General features: G+C 70.7%; 2 protein-coding genes across 4 annotated transcripts; both read right to left on the reverse strand.

Annotated features, from left to right (window-relative positions):
• Nucleotides 1-158: 158 nt before the first annotated feature.
• On the reverse strand, nucleotides 159-19,711 carry ERBB3 (erb-b2 receptor tyrosine kinase 3). Of its 3 annotated transcripts, none has more exons than XM_074565103.1 (28): nucleotides 19,578-19,711; nucleotides 15,175-15,326; nucleotides 14,884-15,070; nucleotides 13,670-13,795; nucleotides 13,500-13,565; nucleotides 13,279-13,397; nucleotides 12,343-12,484; nucleotides 12,112-12,225; nucleotides 11,890-12,010; nucleotides 11,716-11,789; nucleotides 11,515-11,605; nucleotides 10,323-10,522; nucleotides 10,100-10,232; nucleotides 9,045-9,135; nucleotides 8,794-8,948; nucleotides 8,624-8,677; nucleotides 7,662-7,803; nucleotides 6,849-6,968; nucleotides 6,660-6,758; nucleotides 6,334-6,519; nucleotides 6,043-6,198; nucleotides 5,513-5,588; nucleotides 5,267-5,413; nucleotides 4,518-4,615; nucleotides 3,972-4,133; nucleotides 3,338-3,409; nucleotides 2,033-2,300; nucleotides 159-1,539 (listed from the first exon to the last, which is right to left on the reverse strand). In XM_074565103.1, the coding sequence occupies exons 1-28, from the start codon at nucleotides 19,654-19,656 to the stop codon at nucleotides 980-982; spliced, it is 3,990 nt and encodes a 1,329-aa protein (XP_074421204.1). In that variant the 5' UTR covers nucleotides 19,657-19,711; the 3' UTR covers nucleotides 159-979. The 3 variants fall into 3 exon arrangements, with proteins under 3 accessions (XP_074421204.1, XP_074421203.1, XP_074421205.1); XM_074565102.1 differs by having other exon boundaries at nucleotides 3,972-4,136; XM_074565104.1 differs by lacking the exons at nucleotides 12,343-12,484; nucleotides 13,279-13,397 and having other exon boundaries at nucleotides 3,972-4,136.
• A 1,583-nt stretch (nucleotides 19,712-21,294) lies between these two features.
• Nucleotides 21,295-23,556, reverse strand: RPS26 (ribosomal protein S26). Its single transcript, XM_074565040.1, has 4 exons — nucleotides 23,320-23,556; nucleotides 22,385-22,562; nucleotides 21,504-21,634; nucleotides 21,295-21,391 (listed from the first exon to the last, which is right to left on the reverse strand). Exons 1-4 carry the CDS (start codon nucleotides 23,320-23,322, stop codon nucleotides 21,356-21,358), a joined length of 348 nt encoding a protein of 115 aa, XP_074421141.1. The 5' UTR covers nucleotides 23,323-23,556; the 3' UTR covers nucleotides 21,295-21,355.
• Between the last annotated feature and the right edge of the window lie 1,448 nt (nucleotides 23,557-25,004).

Raw genomic sequence — 25,004 nt, forward strand, 5'->3', positions numbered from 1 at the left:
ACCGCTGGGAAATGCAGTCTGCGGGCGGCGCCGGGACGCGGCCCGCTCATGGCGGCGGGGGGCGAACCGGCTCCGGGCCCTCCCCACGACCCCCCCGCACCCCCACGGCCCCCTCCCGCCCAGGCCCCACCCCCCCACAGCAGCACCATCGCTTCTGCTCAAATTCCCTTTGGTTTTTATTCAGCATTTACAAACCCGGCCGGGGCCGGGGGGGCGCGGGGTGACGCCCCGGGGTAGGGGAGGAGGAAAGGTGGGAGGGGGTCCAGGCCCCCCCACCCCGGGCAACCCCCGTGAAACCTGGAGAAAAACACGGCGCAAAAAGGGGCCGGCTGTGCAGCCCCCTCCTCACCCCGCCCCCCCCACCCCCGACCGGAGGACACCACGGGGCCGGGGGGGGGGAACCCCCAAACCTTCAGTGCGGTGCCAACCGGGGGGGGCGAACCTGACAATGAGCCCGGGGGGGTCCTTCTTGCCCAGAAACCCTGTCCCACCCCCGCTGCTGCACCCTGGGGCACCCCCAGTAGGGCCCCCCCCGGCACTCCAGGGCCAGGGCCCCCCAACCCCAGCATCCCCGCAGGTGGGGAGCACCTTCAGCTGGGGGGGGGCGACTGGGGGGCACCCAGTGGGCACCTAGGGGTCTGACCCCCTCTTGCAGGGGCCTGGGCCACCCCCCTCCCCGGCTCGGGGCGCTCCGGCCGAGCCCCACTGACCCCGGACACCAGGAACAGCTTTGGGAAGGGCTGGGGGGGAGCGGGGGGCACCCTAAGGGCTCATGGCCCCCCCCCACCCCTGGCTCCGGCTGGGCTGGGGACCCCCCCACACCCCCTGCCCACGCTCCAGCTTCGGCTCATGCCCCTGAGGCTGGGGGGGATCCTTCATATCCAGTGTAAACAGCCCCGGGGCCGGGGGGGGGGCCCAGGAAGGCGGCGGGGGGGCCGGCAGGACCCCCAGGTGGGGGGGTCCGGGGGGGGGGGGCCCCCTACGTCCGCTGGGCGTCCGCCTTGGCGAAGAGGCGGCTGTGCCAGTAGTCGGGGTTGTCGAAGGCGCAGTCCGAAGCCTCCAGGCTCCGCAGGGGCTTCATGCAAGGGGTTGGGGGGGGGCCGGGGGGGCCACGGCAGCCGGGGCAGCGGGGGGCCAGCACGGCTTCCATCTCCTCGTAGCCCTGTTCCTCCTCGGGGGTCGGGGCGGCCTCCCCCAGCCGCATGTCGGTGTAACCGTCGTGCCTGGGGGGGCCGCCGTCGTGCCGGGGGGGGCCGCCATCCTGTCGGGGTCCCGGCCCCCCGGCCACGCTGCCCAGCGAGCGGCTCAGCCGCGGCTGCTTGTTCATGTACTCGTAGTCCTCCTCCTCCTGCCCCCTGCCCGGGGCGGGTCCTGGGGTGACCCCCGGTTCCGAGCCCACCTCCATGTACTCGTAGCCCAGTTCCTCCAGCGAGGCCGGCCGGGGCTGGGGGGGGGCTCCTGGGGGCCCCCCAGGCCGGCGGTTCATGTACTCGTACTCCTCCTCCGGCTCCGGCACCGACCCCCCCATGGGGTCCGGCTCTGTGGGGAGGGGGGGTGAGACACCAGCCAGGCCCCCCCCCCCCCCCATAGGGCCTGTCCCCACTTTGCGGGGGGGGGGGGTGTCTCGGCTGGGCCACAGGGGGGGTTCATCCCACTCCACAACCCCCTAAAAGATGATGCCCCCCCCCCCCGCCCCCAGCTTGGACCCCAACCCTGCACAAATGGGTGTCGTCCCTCCCCCGTAACGCCGGGGATGGGCCCCCTCCACCTCCTGGGGACGGGGTGCCCCCACCCCACAGACACAGCAGCCCCCCCACAACCCTGCGAGGATGAGCCCCCACCCCCCGGAACCCCAAACCCTGATGGGACGGGACCCCCCCATGGGATGGGACCCCCCCCCACAGCACCCCTCAAGGACGGGCTCCCTGCACTCCCACGGCAGGGGCAGCCCCCAGACCCGCTCCGACCCCCCCCATTCTGCACGGATGGGACCCCCACCCCCTAAGGAGGGGACCCCCCCCCCGGCCCTCACCCCGTCCGGTGCAGTTGGGGGTGACGTAGCCATTGGCGTCCTCCTCGCTGCCCTCGGAGCTGGGGGGCGGGGGGGGGAAGCTCTCCCGCTGCGAGAGGTACGCGCTGTCCCCCCGCGAGCGCAGGCTGCGGCAGAGGCTCCCCCCCGACAGCGACCCCCCCTCGGCCAGGTCCAGCTCCGAGGCCGTACCCCGACCCTCCGATGACTCCGACACCGTCCGCCCCACGGATTCCTGACGGCTGCGCCGCGGCGGCCGGCACCCCCCGCCCTGGGGGAAACGGGGCTGAGGGGTGGGGGGGCAGGGGGGGGACGGACGGACACCCCCATGCGGACCCCCAGCCCCGCCACTGCCCCACGGCCACCCCTCCACTTCCCACCGCCCCGGCATCCCACGGCCACCTCTTCGCCCCCCCTGCCCTGGCACCCCATGGCTATAGGGGGTCTATAGTCGCCCCCAGCACCCAATTGGTTGGACTCTATAGCCCCCCAGCACCCCATGGTCACCCCTATAGCCCCCCAGCACCCTATGGCTGTCTCCTATAGCCCCCCAGCACCCCATGGTCACCCCTGTAGCCCCCCAGCACCCTATGGCTGTCTCCTATAGCCCCCCAGCACCCCATGGTCACCACCTATAGCCCCCCAGCACCCTATGGCTGTCTCCTATAGCCCCCCAGCACCCCATGGCCACCCCTATAGCCCCCCAGCACCCTATGGCTGTCTCCTACAGCCCCCCAGCACCCCATGGTCACCACCTATAGCCCCCCAGCACCCTATGGCTGTCTCCTATAGCCCCCCAGCACCCCATGGTCACCACCTATAGCCCCCCAGCACCCTATGGCTGTCTCCTATAGCCCCCCAGCACCCCATGGCCACCCCTATAGCCCCCCAGCACCCTATGGCTGTCTCCTACAGCCCCCCAGCACCCCATGGTCACCACCTATAGCCCCCCAGCACCCTATGGCTGTCTCCTATAGCCCCCCAGCACCCCATGGTCACCACCTATAGCCCCCCAGCACCCTATGGCTGTCTCCTACAGCACCCCATGGTCACTCCCTATAGCCCTCCAGCACCCCGTGACTGTCTCCTATAGCCCCCCAGCACCCCATAGACACCCACCATAGCCCCCCATGGCCACCCTCTATAGCCCCCCAGTACCCTACAGCCACCCCCTATAGCCCCCAGCACCCCATGGCTGCCTCCTATAGCCCCCCAGCACCCTATGGCTGTCTCCTACAGCCCCCCAGCACCCCATGGACACCCCTTATAGCCCCCCAGCATCCCTCGCCCCCCCCGCCCCACGGATACCTGGCGGGCGCTGCCGAGGCCGGGCTGGTTCATGGGGATGTAGCCGGCCGGGGGGCTGAGCAGGCTGGGGCTCTGCGGGGGGACAGGGGGGGTTGACACCCAACGGGGGGGATACAGGGGCTGGGACCCCCACGCCCACCCCCCGCTGCGGGAAGAGGGTGGGGGTCCCGACAGGGCTCGGAGGGGATGGGACGATGGGGCAGAGGGGAGGGGGGGGGCGGTTCCCATGGGTCAGCCCTGCGTCCCACCCCCTTGGTGGGGTTTGGGGCTGGGAGACCCTGTGCCCCCCTCCCTGCCCCATACCATGTCCAAGGACCCCGTGCCCCCCACCCTGCCCCATGCGACCTCCCAGGACCCCCATGACACATCCCGGGACCCCGCGCCCCCCACCCTGCCCCATGTGACGTCCCAGGACCCCCATGACACATCCCGGGACCCCGTGCCCCCCACCCTGCCCCATGCGACGTCCCAGGACCCCCATGACACATCCCGGGACCCCGTGCCCCCCACCCTGCCCCATGCCACGTCCCGGGACCCCTATGTCACATCCCGGGACCCCGTGCCCCCCACCCTGTCCCCCCCGTGCCCAGGACCCCCCGGAGCCCCCAGCCCGGGGGGGGCAGAGGGGTCTCACCCAGGCGCAGCTGCCCCGCGGGCGCTGAGGGTAGAGCCCGCTGGCGAGGCCGAAGGAGGCGTCCAGCTCCTCCTCCTCCTCCTCCAGCTCCAGCGTCTCCATGTCATCCAGCTCCTTGTCACTGAGGGTGGGGGGCTCGGCCGGCGGCACGGCCCCGCTCTCCTGCTGCGGGTTGGGGGGTGTGAGGGGCTGTGGGGCAGGGGGTGGGGGTGGCTGTGGGGGAATGTGGGGGGCTGTGGTGGGGGGTGAGGGGCTGTGGGGGGATGTGAAGGGCTGTGGCGATGGGGCTGTGGGGGGCTGTGGGGGGGTGCGAGGGGCTGTGGGGCCAGGGGTGGGGGTGGCTGTGGCGGGATGCGGGGGCTGTGGTGGGGGGTGAGGGGCTGTGGGTGGCTGTGGGGGGTTGTGAGGGGCTGTGGGGCTGGGGGTGGGGGTTGCTGTGGGGGGATGCGGGGGGCTGTGGGGGCAGGGGTGGGGGTGGCCGTTGGGGGGGTGTGAGGGGCTGTGGGGCTGGGGGTGGGGGTGGCCATGGCGGGGGGCCGTGCTCACCTTGATGACCAGGTAGCGGGGGGGGTCGCGGGCCATGCGGGTGAACTCGTTCGCCAGCTCCTTGAAGGTGGGACGGATGTTCTCGTCGATCATCCAGCCTGGGGGGGGGCGGGGGGGCTGAGAGCTGGGACCCTGCCCCGGGGATGGGGACGGGGATGGGGACACGACCAGGACACTGGTCCGGGGACGGGGACACGACCAGGACCCTGCCCCAGAGATGGGGACAGAGATGGGGACAGGACTGGGACCCTGCCCCAGGGTTGGGAACAGGGATGGGGACGGGACTGACACCCTGCCCTGGGGATGGGGACAGGGATGGGGACACGACCAGGACCCTGCCCCGGGGATGGGGACAGGGGTGGGGACAGGACCGAGAACCTGCCCTTGGGATTGGGACAGAGCAGGGACCCTGCCCCAAGGATGGGGACAGGGATGGGGACACGACCAGGACACTGGTCTGGGGACGGGGACAGGGACAGGGCTGGGGACAGGACCGGGACCCTGCCCCGGCGATGGGGACAGGGATGGGGACACGACCAGGACCCTGCCCCGGGGATGGGGACAAGGGTGGGGACAGGACCAGGACCTGCCCCGGGGGGGTGCAGAGCCCCAGAGATGCCCCGGGGATGGGGACAGGGATGGGGACGGGAGAAGGACACCCCCCCCCGGGGACAGGGACAGGGCTGGGGACAGGAGCAAGACCCACCCCGCCCCGGGGAGGGGACCGGGGGTGGTGGCCCCGCACTCACACTTCACCATCACCATGTAGACGTCGATGGTGCAGATGTGGGGCTGCGAGAGCCGCTCGCCCTTCTCCAGCAGGTCGGGCACCTCGGCCAGCCGGATGCCGGCGTAGGGCTCGGCCCCGAACGTCATCATCTCCCACAGCGTCACGCCTGCGGGGACAGTCCCCCGTCAGCCCCACGGGGGCCGGAGGGACGGAGGGGTCCCGGGGAGAGGGGGGGTGGGTGGGTGGGGGGGTTTCCAGCGCTCACCGTAGCTCCAGACGTCGCTCTGGTGCGTGTACTTCCCGAAGTGGATGCTCTCCAGCGCCATCCACTTGATGGGCGTCTGCGAGGAAAGGCGTGTGTGTGTGGGGGGGACGCGGATGGGTGGGGGGACACGGGGACAGGGCGGGGGACACCCCACAGGGCAGGCGGCACAGAGGGGCCGGGACGTCTCCGGGTGCTGGGGGTACCGGGGACACGGGGAGGAGGGGACGCGGCGGGTGCCAGGGGTGTGGGGTGGGGAGGATGGGGAGGGGGTGCCCCACGGCACAGGGCAGGGGGGGTACACACACACCGTGGGGGGATGTGGGGGGCTGTGGTGGGGGGTGAGGGGCTGTGGGGCTGGGGGTGGCTGTGGGGGGTTGTGAGGGGCTGTGGGGCTGGGGGTGGGGGTGGCTGTGGCGGGGTGTGAAGGGTTGTGGCGATGGGGCTGGGGGTGGCTGTTGGGGGGGGTGAGGGGCTGTGGGGCCGGGGGGGTACACACACACACACACACGGGGGGTGGTCCAGGCGCCCACCTTGACCTCGTTGTAGAAATACTTCTTGTCGTCGGGGTAGAGGAGGTCGGCGATGCCGAAATCGGCCACCTGCGCCTGGCTGGGGGACTTGAGCAGGACGTTGCGGGCGGCCAGGTTGCGGTGCACCATGCGGTGCTCCTCCAGGTAGTACATCCCCTGCGGGACCCCCCGGGGAGGCTCAGCGGGGTCCTGGGGACTGTCCCCCCATCCCGTCCCGTCCCATCCCTGCCCCCCCCCGCCACGACACGCACCCCCACCCCCCCCCACGGCGGGCTGGGGGGACACGCTCACCTTGGCCACCTGGACGCACCAGTTGAGCAGGAGCTGGGGGCTGATGCTGTGGCGGTTCTTGCGGACGTAGTCGAGGAGGGAGCCCAGGGGCAGGAGCTGCGTCACCAGCTGCAGCTGGGGGCCGGGGCAGATGCCCAGCAGCCGCACGATGTAGGCATGGTCCAGGCTGCCGATGGCCAGCATGTGCTGCGGGGACGGGGGACGGCGGCTGAGACACACACACACACACACCCCCCCACCACCCACCCCCGAGCCACCTGTGGGGTCCCCCCGGGGAGCAGGGTCTGGCCCGTTTCCCCCCCCCCGGCCCCGACTCGCGGGCTTACGTCGGTGACGGCGTGGAAGGACTGCTGCCCGCTGCCGTCCTGGATCACCTTGATGCTCACCGGGATCTTGACGGAGTCGCCATCCGGGATCCAGATGCCCTGCGGGGGGGACGAGGTGCCCCGGTGGGTGCCGTGCCTGGCCCCGGCCGAGCCCCCCGCATCGAGCCCCCCCCCCCGCCCCCAGCTCACCTTGTGCACGGTCCCGAAGACGCCGGAGCCCAGCACCTTCAGCCGCTTCAGCTCCGTCTCCTTGAAGATGCGGGCCAGCACCTTGTTGGCTTTCTCACTGGGGTCCAGCGGCTCCAGGCTCTGCCGGGTGGAGACGGAGATGGGGACGGGGACAGGGACGGGGACGGGGACAGGGACAGGGACGGGAAGGGACGGAAGCAGACAGGGATGGGGACGGAGTCCTGGGATGGAGGTGGATGGGGACAGAGAAAGACTGGGAGGGATGGAGAAGGGGATGGAGAAGGATGGAAAAGGATGGGGAAGGATGGGGACGGAGAGAGATGGGGAGGGATGGGGATGGAGAGGGATGGAGAGGGATGGAGAAGGATGAGGAACGATGGGGATGGAAAGGGATGGAGAAGGACGGAGAGGGATGGGGACGGAGAGGGATGGGGATGGAGAAGGATGGGGATGGATGGAAAAGGATGGAGAGGGATGGAGAAGGATGGGGATGGAGAAAGATGGAGAGGGATGGAAAAGGATGAGGAACAATGGGGATGGAGAGGGATGGACAAAGATGGAGAGGGATGGGGATGGAGAAGGATGGGGATGGAGAGGGATGGAGAAGGATGGGGAGGGATGGAGAAGGATGAGGAAGGATGGGGATGGAGAGGGATGGAGAAGGATGGGGATGGCTCCAGACAGGGATGGGGACAGGGACGGACAGGGACAGGGACAGGTCTCACAGCCCTCCCACCTGTCAAACCCCCTCCCTGTGCCCCACCCCGGCTACCCCTGGGCCCCCCCCACCCCCGGGTATGGCCGTCCCCTCACCTCCCCCCTCTCCAGGTAGCGCCGCATCGCCCGCTTCTTCTGGATCTTCTTGCCCCGCCAGTAGAGCAGGGCGAGGAGGACGCAGGAGCAGGAGAGGAAGAGCCCCCCGACCACCATCACCGCGATCACCGTCGGCGTTTTCCTGGGTGGGGGGGGACGCGGAGGCCGGGGCTGAGCTCCCAATGCCGGCAGGTCCCGGCCCCCCACCGCCGCTGCCCACGCGCTTCCCAGCGGCCCCGGTGCCACGGGGGCGGCCGGGACCCCCAACCCTGGGGCTGGTGGGGGCGAGCAGGGCTCGGCGGCCCGGGCACATATGGCTGGGGGGGGGACGGCACGGCCAGGGCAGGAGGTGCCCCAGCACCAAGGTGGGCAGGGAAAGGCCCCTGAGTGGGGCAGCAGGGAACAGTGGGGCACGGCACGGAGCGGTGCGGCACGCCAGAGCACACGGCGGCATGGCACGGCACGGGACACCAGGGCACGGCACGGGACACCAGGGCATGGCATGGGACACCAGGACATGGCACAGCGGGGCACGCCATGACATGGTGCAGCACGGCACGGCACAGCTCGGGACCACGCAGCAGGGCATGGTACGGCACGGTGCAGCTGGGCATGGCACAGCACGGTGCACCAGGGCACGGCATGGGACACCGGGACATGGCACGGGACACCAGAACAGGGCACCATACACCAGGGCATGGCACAGTGCAGCAGGGCATGGCACAGGACACCAGGGCATGGCACGGCACGGCACAGCGCAGCAGGGCATGGCACGGCAGTGCACCAGAGCACGGCACGGGACACCAGGACATAGCACAGCATGGCACAGTGCAGCAGGGCATGGCACGGGACACCAGAGCACGGCACGGCACGGCACGGCACCACGCAGTAGGGCATGGCATGGCATGGCACGGCACGGCGCAGCCCGGCCCGGCCCGGGGAGCCCCCCCACCCCGCGGTACCTGGAGACGGGCAGGGGCTCCCCCAGGCAGTCCCGCAGCAGCGGCCCCAGGCACCTGCGGAGACGGAGATGACGGAGCCGGGAGTGAGACGGAGCCCCGGAGTTTGGGGGGGGGGGGTTGTCCCCTCCTACGGTGCCGGAGCCCCCCCCAGCCCCCCCGCCCCAGCGCACCCGCGGGTGCAGTTCTCGTGGCAGGGCCGGCACTCGCGGCTGGCGTCGGGGTACTTGTAGATGGGGCCGCGCTCGCCCAGGATGCCCTCGGGGCAGCTCTCCACGCAGTGGGGCCCGTCGCGGTAGTGGGCGCAGCGGGTGCAGGTGTCGGCGCCCTGGGGGGGTGGGAGTTGGGGGGGGGGGACGTTGTCAGGACCCGCGGGGACGTCACCGCCGCTGCCGCCACCGCGGGTCCCCGGCCGCAGCCCTACCGAGCCGTTGCAGGTGACGTTGCCCTCTATGCGCTCGCACTCGGGGTGGCACTCGAAGCACTCGCCCCCCTGGGCGAACTCCCGAGTCTCCCTGGGGGGACAAGGCGAGGTCACCAGCCCACCCAGGCGTCCCGGCCCACACCAGTGCCCACCCTGGGGTCCAGCCCACCCTGGGGTTGTTCCCACCCCAGTGTCCATCCCGCCCTGGTGCTGACCCCGCTGCCCACCCTGGGGTCAATCCTGCTCCCTGTGCCCATCCTGGAGCTGATCTCCCTCTGGTGCCCACCCCAGGACCCACCCCGATGCTCTCTGTGGACCCAACCGCACCCTGGTGCCCTCCATGGAGCCAACCCTACCCTGATGCCCACCTTGATGCCCTCAATGGAGCCAACCCCAGCTCGATGCCCTCCATGGGGCCAATCCCACCCTGATGTTCACCTTGACACCCGTCATGAAGCCATCCCCACCCTGATGACCACCCTGATGACCACCCTGATGACCACCCTGATGCCCTCCATGGAGCCAACCCCACCTTGATGCCCACCTCTATGCCCTCCATGGAGCTAACCACACCTTGATGCTCTCCGTGGAGCCAACTGCACCCCGATGCCCACCCCGATGCCCTTGATGGAGCCAATCCCAACCCAATGTCCTCAATGGAGCCAACCCCACCTTGATGACCTTCATGGAGCCAACCCCAACCCAATGCCCTCCATGGAGCCAACCCCATCCTGTTGTCCACCTCGACACCCTTCATGGAGCGAACCCCACATTGATGCCCACCCTGATGCCCTCGATGGAGCCAACCCCACCTTGATGCCCTCCATGGAGCCAACCCCAACCCAATGTCCTCAGTGGAGCCAGCCCCACCTTGATGCCCACCCTGATGCCCTTGATGGACCCAACCCCACCTTGATGACCTCGATGGAGCCAATCCCAACCCAACGCCCTCAATGGCGCCAACCCCAACCCAACGCCCTCAATGGAACCAACCCCACCTCCACGCCCTCCATGGGGCCAACCCCCACCCCAGTGCCCCCCCCAGTCCCCCTCACCCCTCGGTGAAGCGGCAGGAGGGCACGCAGACGCCGCGGCGGCTGTAGTGGCGGCAGGACAGACACTGAGCGGGGCCGGGGCCCCAGCAGCCCTCGGCGGAGCACAGCGGGTCACACACCTTCCCCTCTTGCTCTGCGGGGAGGGACCGGAGGGACCTCAACAGGGGGGTCCCCGAGGGTCCCCAGGGTCCCCAGCTTCCCTTCCGCCCCCGGCCCCACTCACGGCACTTGCTGCGGGGCTTGTTGTTGCGGATGTCGAGGTCGGCGCGGCGGCGGCTGAGGGCCGCCCACTGCACGGTGTGGAGGTAGCAGAGCCGGCGGTTCTCGGTGATGTAGACCCTGCCCGCGCTCACCTCCCGCAGCGAGCGCAGCCCCAGCGACGTCACGTTCTCGTTCTTCATGATCAGCAGCGAGAAACCCCGGCTGCGGGGACGGCGTCAGGGCGGGGGGACATCCCGGGGAGTATGGGGGGGGTGCTGCTCCGAGGGCCGGTGGCGGCGGGGGGGGGGTGTCCTGCCAACCCCGAGGGGATGCAGGGACAGGCAGGGATGGGGATGTGGGGATGGGAGACAACGGAGGGATGCAGGGACATGGGATGATGCGGGATGCTGGGACAGGGATGCAGGGACAAGGGACAACAGGGGGATGCAGGGATGGGGGGGGATGCAGGGACATGGGACAACAGGTGGATGCAGGGACAAGGGATGACGGGGGGATCCAGGGATGGGGGACAATGTGGGGGAGGCAGGGACATAGGATGATGGGCGGATGCAGGGACAGGGATGCAGGGACAGGGATGCAGGGACAAGGGATGCAGGGACAAGGGATGATGTGGGATGCATGGATGGGGGGGGAATGCAGGGACACGGGACAATGGGGAGATGCAGGGACACAGGACAACCGGGGGACGCAGGGACATGGGATGATGGGGGGATGTTGGGACAGGGATGCAGGGACAAGGGACAACAGAGGGGATGCAGGGACCAGGGATGATGTGGGATGCAGGGATGGTGGGGGGGGAAATGCAGGGACATGGGACAACGGGGAGACGCAGGGACACAGGACAACAGGGGGACGCAGGGACATGGGATGATGGGGGGATGATGGGACAGGGATGATGGGGGGATGCAGGGACAAGGGATGATGTGGGATGCTGGGACAGGGATGCAGGGACACGGATGCAGGGACACGGATGCAGGGACACGGGACAATGTGGGGATGCAGGGACACAGGAGAACGGGGGGACGCAGGGATGGGGGACAACGGGGGGATGCAGGGATGGGGGATGATAGCGAAGGAGGCAGGGACAAGGGACAACCAGGGGGGACGCAGGGACAAGAGATGCCGGGAGATGCAGGACATATGGCGGGGGGGGGTGAGACGCCGGGTCGGGGGCTGCGGGGACGGGGACTCACTTGTAGAGGCTCCGTCCCCCGATGGTGACGAGGTTGGAGAAGACGCTGAAGTTGTGCATGTGCTTGGGCCAGGACTGGATGTTCAGGTACCCTGGGGGGGGTGAAGGCAGGGGTCAGGGTGGCCGCGGGAAGGGGGGGCGGTGTCTCAGGGTGGGGGTCCCGGTGTCCCCTCCAGCCCTGGTGTCCCCCAGCCCCGCTCACCCGTGATCTCCCGCACCGTCCGGAAGACGTTCAGCTTCTCGGGATCCAGCGCCGAGATGTTGCGCCAGGGATCCCTGCGGAGCCGGAGCCGTCAGCCGGGGCTGGAGGCAAGGGGCGGGGGTGGGGGGGGAATGCACCCCCTGGCCCCCAGCCCGCCCCCCCCCCAGCCCTCACCCCTCCAGGCCGGTGATGAGGAAATCCAGGTTGCCCAAGATCTTGGTGCAGTTGACGAAGGTGTCGATGTTGCTGGAATCCACGGTCTGGTATTTGCTGCCGGCGCCGGTGCCCTCGCAGGCTGTGGGACGGGGACAAGGTGGGGACGGTGAGGGTTTGTCCCGCGTCCCCCACCGCCTTCCCCCCCCCCCCCTCACCCCCCCCTCCCCCGCTGCCCCCTACCCTTGGGACACAGCCCCGAGCAGGGCTCGCACATCTTCAGCCCGTTCTTCTCCACCTCCATCTTATCGTTGGGGCAGGCGCGGACGCAGGAGCTCTGGTCCACCACGAAGTTGTCTGCGGGGAGACCCTCGCGGTCAAAGCCCGGTCCCTGACACCCCAAACAACCCCCCTGCCCCCAGCATCATGTCCCCCCCAACCCCGGCGGTTCCCCCCCGCTGCGCCCCGGCTCACGCGGGCAGCTCCGGACGCAGATGCCCCCGTACTGGTACTTGGTGTCGGGGTTGGGCTCCAGCTGGAAGGTGAGTTTGTTGTAGATGAGGGGCTGGGGGCAGAGTGGGACGCACGCCCCGCTGTCGTTGAAGTGCCGGCAGGCCTGCGGGACGGAGGGACGGAGGGCTGGGTGGAGGCAGGGGGACAAGGGACAACAGGGGGATGCAGGGACAAGGGATGATGGGGGGATGCAGGGACGGACGGGCACGGGGAGGCACGGACACCTCTCGCCACGCAGGGACAGCGTCGCCCTGCGCCCAACCCCGGGGTGGGGACCCTTCCCATGGGCATGGAGGGATGGAGAGAGGGATGGAGGGAAGGATGGAGAGATGGAGGGAGGGAGGGAGGGATGCAGGGATGGAGGGATGGATGGAGGGAAGGATGGAGGGATGGATGCAGGGATAGACGTAGGGATGGAGGGAAGGACGGAGGAACAGAGGGAAGGACGGATGGAGGGATAGACAGAGGGATGGAGGGAAGGATGGAGAAATGGATGGAGGGACAGAGGGACGGAGGAGGGATGCAGGGATAGAGAGAGGGAGGGAGGGACAGCGTGACGGGTGGATGGAAGGACGGAGGGGTGGACAGAGGGATGCAGGGAGGGATGGGTGGGCATATGGGTGGACAGAAAGAGGAATGGACAGAGGGAGGGAGGGAGGGATGGACACCCAGACGCCTCCCCCACCCCGCAGGGACAGTCCCGTGTCCCCCCCCACGCCCTGGGGGGACACACACACGGACGAGCTCCCTCCCCAGTGGGGCTGACAGAGGGACACGGGTGGGCGGGCAGAGGGGGGGGATCCATGGACAGCCGGACACGGGGATGCTGCTTGGCATCGCCCCCCGCCCGCCCTGGGGGTGCCGTTGTAGGGGGGGGGGACACGCGCACACACGTACGAAGCAGTGTGTCTGGAGGGGGCCGGTGCAGCCCCCCGCGCACTCCTCGTGGCAGCACTCGTTGGGCGCCCGCCCGAAGCAGCGCCCGTTGCACTGGGGGGCACAGATGGTCTTCGTCACTGCGGGGAGGCGGGGGGGGGTCAGCGGGGGGCCCCCCCCCAGGACACACACACACCCCCACCCACCCCACCACCACCTCCCCCCCCGGCCCCGGTACCCACGTTTCTGGCAGTCCTCGGGGCCGGGCCCCCAGCAGTGGCCACCGCAGCTCTCGTGGCACGGGGCGCCTGCGGGGGGGGGAAGCGCAGCGGGGTCACCCCCAAAGCTGGTGGCGGGTGTCACCCCCCCGCGCCCCCCCCCACCCTCCCCCCCGCCCCCCCCTCCAACGCACAGGCCTTGCCGTTGTCCCGCACGACGGGCTCCAGGCGGGGGTCCCGCATGATGTCCCGCCATTCCACCGTCTCCACGTGGCAGAGCTGCGCGTTCTTCTCGATGTAGACGCCACCGGCCAGGATCTCTGGGGGGGGGGGACGGGGGGGGGGACACGGCCGGTGGGTGACGGGGGGCTGCGGTCCCACCACCACCGCCCCCCCACCTGGGGACGGCACTGCTCCGGGATGGGGATCCACGGAGAGACGGCACCGCTCCGGGATGGGCATCGGGCTGGGGGTCCCCGCTCCAAGGGACCACAGGGGGGACACCATCGCTCTGGGATGGGGACGGCAGCGGGGACAGCACGGCCTCAGGGCGCACGGAGGGGGTGGCACCGCTCCAGGATGGGGACCATGGGGGAACGGCACTGCTCTGGGATGGGGACCACGGGGGGACACACACCATCCCTCCGGGATGGGGACCACAGGGCAGGGGGACAGCACGGCCCCAGCGTGCACAGGGGGGTGGCACCACTGTGGGTTGGGGACCACAGGGCACAGAGGGGGATGGCACCGCTCCAGGATGGAGACCATGGAGGGGACAGCATGGCCCCAGGGCGCACAGCGGGGGTGGCAGCAATCTGGGATGGCGACCATGGGGGTGGCACTCTGGGCTGGGGACCGCAGGGCACAGAGGGAGATGGCACCGCTCTGGATGGGGACCATGGAGGGGACAGCATCCCTCTGGGATGGGGACCATGGGGGTGACACTGCTCTGGGATGGGGACCATGGGACACACGGGGGAGCCAGCACGGCCCCAGGGCGCACCGGGGGGTGGCACCAATCTGGGATGGCGACCATGGGGGGACACCCAGTCACTCTGGAATGGGGACCGCAAGGCATGGGGCGGGTGGCACCGCTCTGGATGGAGACCATGGGACACATGGGGGGACAATATGGCGCCAGGGTGCACCGGTGGGTGGCACCGCTCTGGATGGGGACCATGGGACACACGGTGGGGACGGTACGGCCCCAGGGCGCACCGGGGGGTGGCACCACTCTGGATGGGGACCACGGGGGGACACCCAGTCACTCTGGGATGGGGACCACAAGGCACGGGGGGGGTGGCACCGCTCTGGATGGGGACCAGGGCGGTTTGGCACGGCTCGGGGCCAGCTCCCAGGACAGGGGTGCGGGGGTGTCTCGGCGTGGGGGGGGGTGGTGGTGTCCCACCTGTGAGCTGGTTGAGGCCGAGCTGGCGCAGGGCGTGGGTGGCGTTGAGGTTGTAGTTGAGCAGGACGAAGAGCGCGTACTTCTCCTCGTAGAACTGGGTGCCCCGGATGACGCGCAGGTTGTGCAGCGGCAGCGAGGCGAAGACGTTCATGGCGATGAGGATGTAGCCCGTCACCTCCCGGATGGTCTGCGGGACGGCGACAGGCGTCAGCCCCGGCGGGCGCCGACCCCCCCTGTCTGTGTGTGTGTGTGTGTGTGTCCCCCGTCCCCGTCCCCCCGCCCCAAGGTCACCTGCAGGAAGGAGAGGTCCTGCGTGTGGTCGATGAGGACGATCTCCAGGTTGCCCATGACGATCTCGCAGTTGTTGTACATCTTGTGCAGCGTCTGGTACTGGTGCTGCGCGTCCCCCGTCACGCTCAGCCCGTTCAGCGTCCCCGCGCACACTGCGGGCACAGCACCCTGTCCCCCACCGCGACCACGGCACCCCCGTGGTGGCCACGTGTCCGTCTGTCCCCCCCCACCCCGCAGCAGCCATGTCCTTCTGCAGTGGCCACATCCCCCTCTCCATGGCCACAGCCATGTCACCCATGAGGGTCCCTCTCCCCTCCCAAGCTGGCCACATCCCCCCATGGAGGCCATGTCCCCCCCCATGGTGGCCACATCCCCCTCTCCATGGCCACAGCCATGTCCCCCGTGAGGGTCCCTCTCCCCCCGCAACACTGGCCACATCCTCCCCTTGATGGCCGTGGCTACATCCCCCCATGGTGGCCACATCCCCCCCCATGGAGGCCATGTCCCCCCACCATGGTGGCCACATCCCCCTCTCAATGGCCACAGCCATGTCCCCCGTGAGGGTCACTCTCCCCTCCCAAGCTGGCCACATCCTCCCCTTGATGGCCATGGCCACATGCCCCCATGGTGGCCATGTCCCCCTCAATGGCCACATGCCCCCATGGTGGCCACATCCCCTTCTCCATGGCCACAGCCATGTCCCCCGTGAGGGTCACTCTTCCCCCGCAACACTGGCCACATCCTCCCCTTGATGGCCATGGCTACATCCCCCCATGGTGGCCACGTCCCCCTCGATGGCCACGTCCCGCCATGGAGGCCATGTCCCCCCCATGGTGGCCACATCTCCCTCTCCATGGCCACAGCCATGTCCCCCGTGAGGGTCACTCTCCCCTCCCAAGCTGGCCACGTCCTCCCCTTGACGGCCATGGCCACATGCCCCCATGGAGGCCACGTCCCCCTCCTTGGTGGCTCCGTCCCCTCCTCAACATTCTTTGTCCCTGTCCCCCCTTCTGGTGCCCCCCCCCTTCTGGCGATGGAGATGCCCCCACGGTGTCCCTGTCCCTCCTGTCCTGGCCATGTCCCCCCCCCATGGTGGCCATGATGGTACCCCCATGATGTCCCTCCCCCACGGTGGTGCCCTCATCGTGTCCCTGTTGTTCCCCCGCCATGGTGTCATCATCCCCCATGGCGTCCCTGTCCCCCCCATGGCGTGTTCCCCCCCACGCTGGCCATGCTGACACCCCCATGGCACCCCTGTGCCACCCAACGGTGTGCGTCCCCCCCCTCAGTAGCCACAGTGATCGCCCCATGGTGTCCCCCCCCATGCTGGCCATGCTGATGCCCCCATGGTGTCCCTGTCCCCCCCCCACGCTGGCCATGCTGACGCCCCCATGGCATCCCTGTGCCCCCCAACGGTGTGTCAACCCCCACGGTAGCCACAGCGGTTGCCCCATGGCGTCCCTGGCCCCCCCGTGGTGTCCCCCCCATGCTGATGCCCCCATGGTGTCCCTGTCCCCCCCCATGCTGCCACCCCCATGGCATCCCTGTGCCCCCCAGCGGTGTGCGTCCCCCCCCTCAGTGGCCACAGTGGTCGCCCCATGGTGTCCCTGTCCCCTCCATGATGTCCCCCCCCGCGATGGTAGCCACAACGGTGCCCCCATGGTGTCCCTGGCCCTCCCATTGGTGTCCCCCCCCATGCTGGCCATGCTGACGCCCCCATGGCACCCCTGTGCCCCTCAACGGTGTGCGTCCCCCCCCTCAGTAGCCACAGTGGTCACCCCACGGTGTCCCTGTCCCCCCCATGGTGTCCCCCCCCATGCTGGCCATGCTGATGCCCCCATGGTGTCCCTGTCCCCGCCATGATGTCCCCCCCCTCAGTAGCCACAGCGGTGCCCCCATGGTGTCCCTGGCCCCCCCCACGCTGGCCATGCTGACGCCCCCATGGCATCCCTGTGCCCCCCAACGGTGTGTCCCCCCCCATGGTAGCCACAGCGGTCGCCCCATGGCGTCCCTGCCCCCCCCCCCCGGTGGTCCCCCCCGCCTCGTCCCCCGCCTCGTCCCCGCCGTGGGGGTGGCGTTGCCCCGGGGGGGGGGTGACGGGTGCTCCCCCGCCCTCCCCTCCCCTCCCTGCCCCAACCGGCCGGGCGAGGGTTGCGCAAGGCGGGTGCCGCGGGCATGGCCCCCCCCCAACGGCACGGCACACCCCCGCGACGCCCCGGACTTCGGACCCGGCCAGCGCGTCCCGCCTCGACGCCCGGGGGTCCAGAATGGTGGGGACATGGTGGGGGGGGACGACGGGGGCCCGGATGCCTGGGTGCCCCCAGAGCTCGGGGTGGGGCGGTGGGCGCCAAGGGGACCCCGGGGTTAATGATTGCCCGTTCCCCCCCCCCCGCCGCCGGGGCGGACAGGGCCCCCTTTGTGCGCGGGGGCAGGATGCGGCCCCCTCCCCGCAGCCGCACAAAGGGGCGATTGTGGCCAGCGGGACGGGGGAGGCCGAGCCCCCCGAAAGCGGTGGGAGAGAGAGAGAGAGAGAGAGAACCGGCACCCCCGGGGGCAGAGCGGGGTGTGGGGGGGGGCCCCCCCCCGGGCCCAGCGCAGACGTGACTCAGGCCCCAGCGCGGGGGGTAAATGGCAGCTTTGTCCGTCCCCAGCGCGGGGGCACAGAAGGGCCCGAGCCCCCTCCTGGGGCAGGGGGCCGGGGTAGGGGGGGGGGGGGGGGCGGCCGCAGAGAACGGGCAGCTCGGTGCATGCACAGGAAGGGGCCAGCACACCACCACCCCCCCCCCCGCCTCCCCACAGCCCCCCCCCTGCCCAGGCCGGAGCTATTTTAACAGGGAAGGGGCTATAAAAAGGTCCCAGCTGCGGTGGGGGCACGGCCCCCAGCCCCGACGCCCTGGGGATGGGCACGGCAGGGCCCCAAGAGGGGGGTCTGGGACCCCCCAAGGAACAACGTGTGGGGGGGGACAGCTCTGGGGGTGCCCAGGCTGCTGGGGGGGGGTGTGTGTGTGTGTGTGTGTGTGTCAGGATCTGGCCCCCTTGGGACCCCCTCCCGCAGCAGCTGGGAACGAGCAGCACTTCGGGGTGACGCTGGAGAATCCTGAACGGCCGCTCCAAGGGTCCCACCGGAGCACGGGACCCCCCGGCAAACGGAGGCACAGGGGAGGGGGGGGTGTGGGGGGGGGAGCCTCAGGGTGCACCTGCCCACGGGGAGGGGGTTGTCAGCCCCCCCCTCACCCCCCCCAGGGCGCCGTGGTGGCATGGCGGACGGGCGTTATCAGCGCGGGGCCCCGCTGGCAGCTCCGGCACGTCGCCCGCTATCAGCCGCGTGCCACCGCGCCGCCGCGGCCCCCCCGGCCCCCGCCGCCAGGAATAGCACCGGGGGGGGACAGGGGGGGACCCGGACTTGGGGGTGGGGGACACACACACACACAACACACAGACAGCCCCGACCGCCTGCCCCGGGCCCCACGGGCGGCACAAAGGGGGTCTGTGCGCAGGCCGCATCCCGTCCCCGAACAAAAGGGGGCTCTGGGCTGGGGACGGGGGGCTCGGGGGGGGGTGGGTGGGGATGGGGGGGGTAGCAGGGCCCCCTTGCCCCGATGCCGGCACCGGTCACCTGCGGGTGCCGGGGTGGGACCCCCCCGTGTTGGCAGGACCCCGGCCCGAGGCGTCGCCGGGCGCGTCCCCCGAGGCGTCGCGGGTGGCACATGGCAGCGGAGGCGCCGGGGCGTGTGCGTCCCCCCCCGCCACCACCACCACGGCGTGTGTGTCCCCCCCACGGCGCGTCCCCGTCCCCCCCCCCCACACCTGGGCACGTCGGCGGGTGACGCCGGCCCCACCTGCGCGTCCTGCCCTCCGTGTTTTCCTTTTCGGGGATGAAAAACAACTCCCGGGCGAAGCCGGCGCTTCCGGGAGCGGCCCCCGCTCCCCCCGGGGCAGGGCAGGGACCGGGTCCCCTCCCTGGGGTCCCCCCGGCCCGATCCCGGTGGCACCGGCGGCTCCCGGCCCCGCAGCCTAAAATTGGCCCCGGCAGCTGCGGGGGGGGTGGAGGGGGCGCAGGTGCCTCTGCCCGGGCCGGGGGACACCGAGCCCCGGGAAGGGGGAACCGAGCCCCGGCCCCGACCGAGCCCCAGCCCGCGGGGGACTTTACCGGTCCCGGTCCCCCCGGGGCTGTAGGGTCCCCCCGGTGGCAGCGCTGGGTCGCGGGGCGGGTGGTCGCGGCGACCCTGAGCTCGGGATCCCGCACGGGCGAGATCGGGACCCCGGAGCCCTCCCGGCGCCGCCCCCCGACGGCTCCCGTCCCCCGCCGCCCGTCCCGGGACCCCCGGTAGCCCCAGCAGCCCGACCCCGCCGCGCAGCCCCGGGCCCGCCGGGAGCCCCCGGGAGCCGGTGCCGGTGCTCACCTGCCTGCGCGGAGCCCGGCGCCGGGGCGCGGAGCAGGAGCAGCAGCAGCAGCAGCGCCCGGTGCCGGTGCCGGTCCATGGCGGGGCTCTGCGGGCGGCGGAGCCCGCGGTCCGACGTGCCCGGGCGCGGCGGGGGGAATGCACCTGGCGCGGGGCCGCCGGGGCGGGACCGGGCGGGGCGGCGGCGGGGACGGACCCCCCCGGGCAGCCCGGCCCCGGCCCCGCCCGCCGCGCCCCGGGGCGGCGGCACCGGGACACCCCCCCCCCCCTCGCCCGCCCCCGCCGGGACAAGCCCGGCCCCGCTGCAACCCGCGGGGGGGGGGGGGGGGGAAGGCGAAGGTCCGGCCCCATCGCAGCCGCCCCCAGACTCTAAAAGAGAAGGTCTGGCCCCTCTGTGCCCCCCCCACCCCCCGGGGCAAATCCCGGCCCCATCGCAGCCCCCCAACACCACGGGGGGGGGTGGGGGTGTCTGGCCCCATCCCAGCCCCCCAGCGCCGTCAGGTGCAGCCCGGTCCCGCTGCACCCCCCCAAAGAGCCCCCCCCCGGGCAAAGGTCTGGCCCCTCTGTGGCCCCCCCAGCCCCACTGCAGCTCCCTCAGGGCAAATCCTGGCCCCATCGCAGCCCCCCAGCACCACGGCGGGGGGGGGGGGGGGTCTGGCCCCATCGCAGCCCCCCAGCTCCATCAAGTGCAGCCTAGTCCCGCTACGCCCCCCCCACTGCCCCTCCATGGCCCCCCCCAGCCCCATTCATGCCCCCGCGGGGCAAATCCCGGCCCCATCGCAGCCCCCCAACACCACGGGGGGGGGGTGGGGGGGGCGTTTGGCCCCATCGCAGACCCCCAGCACCATCAGGTGCAGCCCGGTCCCGCTGCACCCCCCCAAAGAGCCCCCCCGGGCAAAGGTCTAGCTCCTCTGTGGCCCCCCCAGCCCCCTTGTCGCCCCCCCAGGTGCAGACCAGTCCCTGTGCCGCCCCCCCCCCCCCCCCAGGATGCCAGGACAAATTTTGGCCCTACTGCAGCCCCCCCCAAATCCCAAACACTAAAGTTTGGCCCCACTTTTGGGCCCCCCCAACCCCACTGCAGCCCCCCCCCAGGGCAAAGCCCGGCCCCATTACAGCCCCCCAACACAACGGGGTGGTGGTGGGGAGCTGTCTGGCCCCATTGCAGCCCCCCGCTCCCCCCCCGGCAAAAGCCAGGCCCTGCCGCAGCCCCCCAACATCCCCCAGGCAAGGACCAGCCCCCCCCCCCCAGTAACGCTCGGCCCCACCGGTGGGGGGCAACACTGACACCCCCAATTCAAGCAGGTCCTGGCCCTGCGGAGGATTCGGGGCACCCACAGCTCCGCCCCCCCCCCGGCACTGCCGGGTTTGGGGATGACAAGGCGCGGGGGGGGTGGTGGTCCAGGGTCAGCCCCAGAACTTCGGATGGGGGGCGGTGGGGCACAGGGTCAGCCCCCCCCCAACCCACTCTGGGGCAGGGGGGGGTGTATCCATCCGTCTGCCCCCCACGATGTCCCACATGCCCCCCCAGCAAGACAGGGCACCTCCTTGGGGGGGGGGGGTGGGGGGGGGAAGGCAGCAGCCCCCTACCTCCACACGGCTTCCCCCCATCCCCCCCCCCGGAAGGGGGCCAGGAGCCCCGTGGTTGCCCCAAACAACCCCCTGTGTCCCCAGAGCGACGCGACCCCCCCCCCACAGCCCCACAGGCGCGGAGCCGGGCTCGGTGCAGGGTCCTTTATTCGGTCTGCGCAAGGCTGGGGGGGGGGGGCACGTCGGGCTCCTCACATCGGCTTGGGGGGGGGCCGGGGGGCAGCGCCCTGCGGGGTGGGGGGAAGGAAGGAGAGAAGGTCAGGGGGATCCGGGGGAGGGGAACCCCCAGCGCCCCCCCCCGCCCCCTCCCTTCCCCCCCCCCCAAAAAAAAATACATACGGCGGGTCTGAAGCGCGGCGGGGGGGTCCGGTCCTTGCGGGCCTCACGGGAGCGGTTCCGCACCACCTTGCTGTGGATGGCGCAGCTGACGCAGTAATGGAGCTTCACGTACAGCTTGGGCAAGACATAGGCTGGGGGGGGGGGCAAAAACCACGCCGGGGGGGGGTCAGCGACACCCTCAGGGTACAGGTGTCCCCCTCTCCCAGGCAGGGAGGGAGGAGCAGGGACGGGGGACACACGCAGGGGACATGGGGGGGCACTTGGGGGATGGGGGGTGGTACGGGGGGGCACCTGGGGGACGGGGGGGTGGCACGGGGGGGCACCTGGGGGACGGGGGGGACGACACGGGGGGGACGACACGGGGGGGACGACACGGGGGGGACGACACGGGGGGGACGACACGGGGGGGACGGGGTGACACAAAGGGGACACGGGGGGACATCTGGGGGACAGGTGGTGACACAAAGGGGTTGTGGGGAGACATTTGGGGGACATCTGGGGGACAGAAGGTGACACGGGGGGGCACATGGGACACGGGGGGTCGGGGTGACATGGGGGGACACAAAGGGGACATGGGGAGACATTTGGGGGACACGGGGGGGGGTCACTGGGGAACACACACAGGGGGACACAGGGGGGCCGGGGTGACACAAGGGGGGGACACGAGGGGGGTCGCGGTGACATAGGGGGGACATTTGGGGGACAGGGGGGTGACACAGGGGGGCACAGGGGGTTCGTGGGGCACAGGGGTGACATTTGGGGGACACAGGGGTGTCACTGAGGGGACTGGAGACATGGGGCGGGGTCAAGGGTCACATGAGGGGGACACACAGGGGACATTAGCGGGACATCCATCCCCCCCCCCACCCCCCCCGCCTTACAGTCGAAGACGCTGGCCTCCGAGATGTCCCTGACGGCTGCCGCCTCCACGATGTTCCTGATGACAAACTTCTTGATGGCCTTGTCCTTGGGGACGCAGCGGGCGCAGTTGGTGCAGCGGATGGGCTGCACATGCCCCCGCCCCTTCTTGGCCCGGCCGTTGTTCCTCCTCTTCTTCGTCTGGGGGGGGGGGATGAGGATGGAGAGGATAAACCCCAGCCCCCCCCCACCCTCTCCTCCCCTGGCAGACTCCAATACTTCCGTGCTGCCCCCTCTCCCAGCCCCCCACAACCTCCCCCCAGCTCCCCCTGCCCCATATAGGCCCTATGGCCTCCCCGCTACCCCCCCTCCCCATAGCACCCCCTGACCCCCATAATTCCCTACGGACCCCTCCCAGTTCGCCCCCCCCCCCCCCCCCCCCCCATCGATCCCTTGCCCCACACGCCCTACCCTGTGCCCCCCAGACCTCCCCCCCCCCCATCGATCCCTTGCCCCACACGCCCTACCCTGTGCCCCCCAGACCCCCCCCCCCGCCCCATATAGGCCCTATGGCCTCTCTCCCCCGCCCCTCGCCCTCCCTCCCCCCTTTCCCTCTTCCAGCCTCCCCACAGCATCCCTCGACCCCCATAAGCCCCTACGAACCTCCCCCCCCCCCAGCTCTGACCCTCCCACTTTCCAGCGCCCCCTGCCCCACACGGGTCCCCAAGTCCCGCCCGTTTCCCCCAGCACCCCCCACGGGGCTTCCCCCAGGCCCATGTAGGCCCTGCGGCCTCCCCGCGCCACCCCGCCCACCCCCCCGCCACCATCCCCGCTTCCCCCGGCCCCTACGGCCTCCCTCTGCCTCACAAACCCCCCCAGGCCCCACACGACCCTCCCGGTACTCTCAGGACCCTCACTGAGGCCTCCCCGTGCCCCCCCCAGGCCACGCCGCCCTCACCATCTCGCTGCCGGGACGGCGAAAGAGGGCCCGGCCACCGCGCCACGGCCTTTATATAGTCTCCCTCCGCCCGGAAGCACAGCCGCCGCCGCGCTCCCGCTCGCCCCGGGAACCCCCCCGACCCCACCGACGGAGCCACTACGGCTCGGTCGGCGGGGTCGGGGGGCGTTCCCGGGGCGGGCGGGAGCGCGGCGGCGGGGGCGGTGGGGGAGGGACTACTTTTCCTCGCCGCGGCGGAGGGATCGGCGCGACGCGCGGCGGTGAAGTGATTTACGCGCGCTGCGTGATGCGCGCTGCGTGTGTCGTCATCGCGCGCCGCGCGGGACGCTGGGAGTTGTAGTCCTGAGGGGGGAAAGGCGGGGGGTCCCCGTCATTATGGGGGGTCCCCAAGTGTCTCGTGTGTGTGTCCCCAGCCGCCCCACAGAGGGGACCCCACACGCCCCAGGGGGTCCCCAGTATCCTGTCCCCCCCCATCATCCTGCCCCCCCCCAGTGCTCATGGTGGGGATCCCCACCCCTTATTGGGGGGTCCCCAGGTGTGTGTGTGTGTCCCCAAAGCCCTAGAAGGGACCCCCAGTGTCCCCCCCAAACCATGGGGGGGAGTGTCCCACCATCCTGCCCCCCCGCAGTGCTCATGGGGGGGGATCCCAGGTGTCCCACCCCCTATTGGGTGTTCCCCAAGTGTCCTTAAACCCCCCAAAACCCTAGAGGGGACCCCCAGTGTCCCCCTCAAACCCTGGGGGTGTCCCCAGAGTCCCCAGGCTCCCCCCTCCCAACTCTGGGGGGGGTCCTACCACCCTGCTCCCCCCCCCAGCAGTGCTCATGTGGGGGATCCCAGGTGTCCCACCCCTTATTGGGGGGGTCCCCAAGTGTCCTCTGCCCCCCCTCAAAAGCCCTAGAGGGGGACCCCCAGTGTCCTATGTGTCCCCCCCCTTATCCTGACCCCCCGCTACTGCTCATGGTGGGACTCCCAGTGTCCCACCCTTTACTGGGGGGGTCCCCAAGTGTCCTCCCCCCCCACCCCGAAAGCCCTAGAGGGGGTTGGGTGGGGGGGACACACTGGGGGTATCCCCAGCATCCTTCTCCCTCCCCGCCAATCCCCCCCCTAACTCTGGAGAGGGGGGGGTCCCACCACCATCCTGCCCCCCCCACCCCCCAGTGCTCATGGCGGGGGGACCCCCACTATTCTTCCCAACCCCCCCTCCCCAAGCTGACCCTCACTGCGGGTCCTTCCCCACCTTCCCCAGCCCCTGCAAAGGGAACCCTCCCCCAAAAAGGGAGCCGGGGCGGGGGGGGGGGGACGGGGACAGGGATGGGGGGGGGGAAAGGCGTTAAATTACTCCGGTTTATTTATAACAGACCTTCAGCCAGTACAGTACAAAACTTACAGTAGTAGATCTCGTTACACAAATAGGTAATTACAATATTTTACAGATACAAAAGCTCCTGCGGTCACTGGGGGGGAGGGGGGGGACAGGACAGGACAAGGGGTCGGGGGGGGGGGGTCGGGGGCTGTTATTTTTTTTTATCCAAAAGCGAGTCTAACCTGACAAAAAAGGGCAAACCCAATACGACAGCGAAGAATCCATGAACGCTCGACAAATGAAAATTCCTTAGAAAGGGATAAAGCCGGAGAGGTTCTGGGGATGCTGGGGGGGGGGAGGGGGGGCGCACCGAGGAGGTGGG

The sequence above is a fragment of the Larus michahellis genome, chromosome 22, assembly GCF_964199755.1.
Source record: "Larus michahellis chromosome 22, bLarMic1.1, whole genome shotgun sequence".
Classification (NCBI taxonomy): Eukaryota; Metazoa; Chordata; class Aves; order Charadriiformes; family Laridae; genus Larus; species Larus michahellis.

What these genes read in the sequence shown, in the direction of transcription:
- ERBB3 (XM_074565102.1), bottom strand. Translation starts at nt 19,656, where the DNA reads ATGGACCGGCACCGGCACCGGGCGCTGCTGCTGCTGCTGCTCCTGCTC. An exon ending in AGGACCTCTCCTTCCTGCAG is followed by an intron (nt 15,071 to 15,174) that starts GTGACCTTGGGG and finishes GCCGTCCCGCAG; the next exon opens with ACCATCCGGGAGGTGACGGG. An exon ending in GAGCCCCTGCCCGTCTCCAG is followed by an intron (nt 7,804 to 8,623) that starts GTACCGCGGGGT and finishes CCCCCCACCCAG; the next exon opens with GAAAACGCCGACGGTGATCG.
- RPS26 (XM_074565040.1), bottom strand. An exon ending in GGAGGCCAGCGTCTTCGACT is followed by an intron (nt 21,635 to 22,384) that starts GTAAGGCGGGGG and finishes CCCCCCCCCCAG; the next exon opens with CCTATGTCTTGCCCAAGCTG. An exon ending in CGCCGCGCTTCAGACCCGCC is followed by an intron (nt 21,392 to 21,503) that starts GTATGTATTTTT and finishes CCCACCCCGCAG; the next exon opens with GGCGCTGCCCCCCGGCCCCC.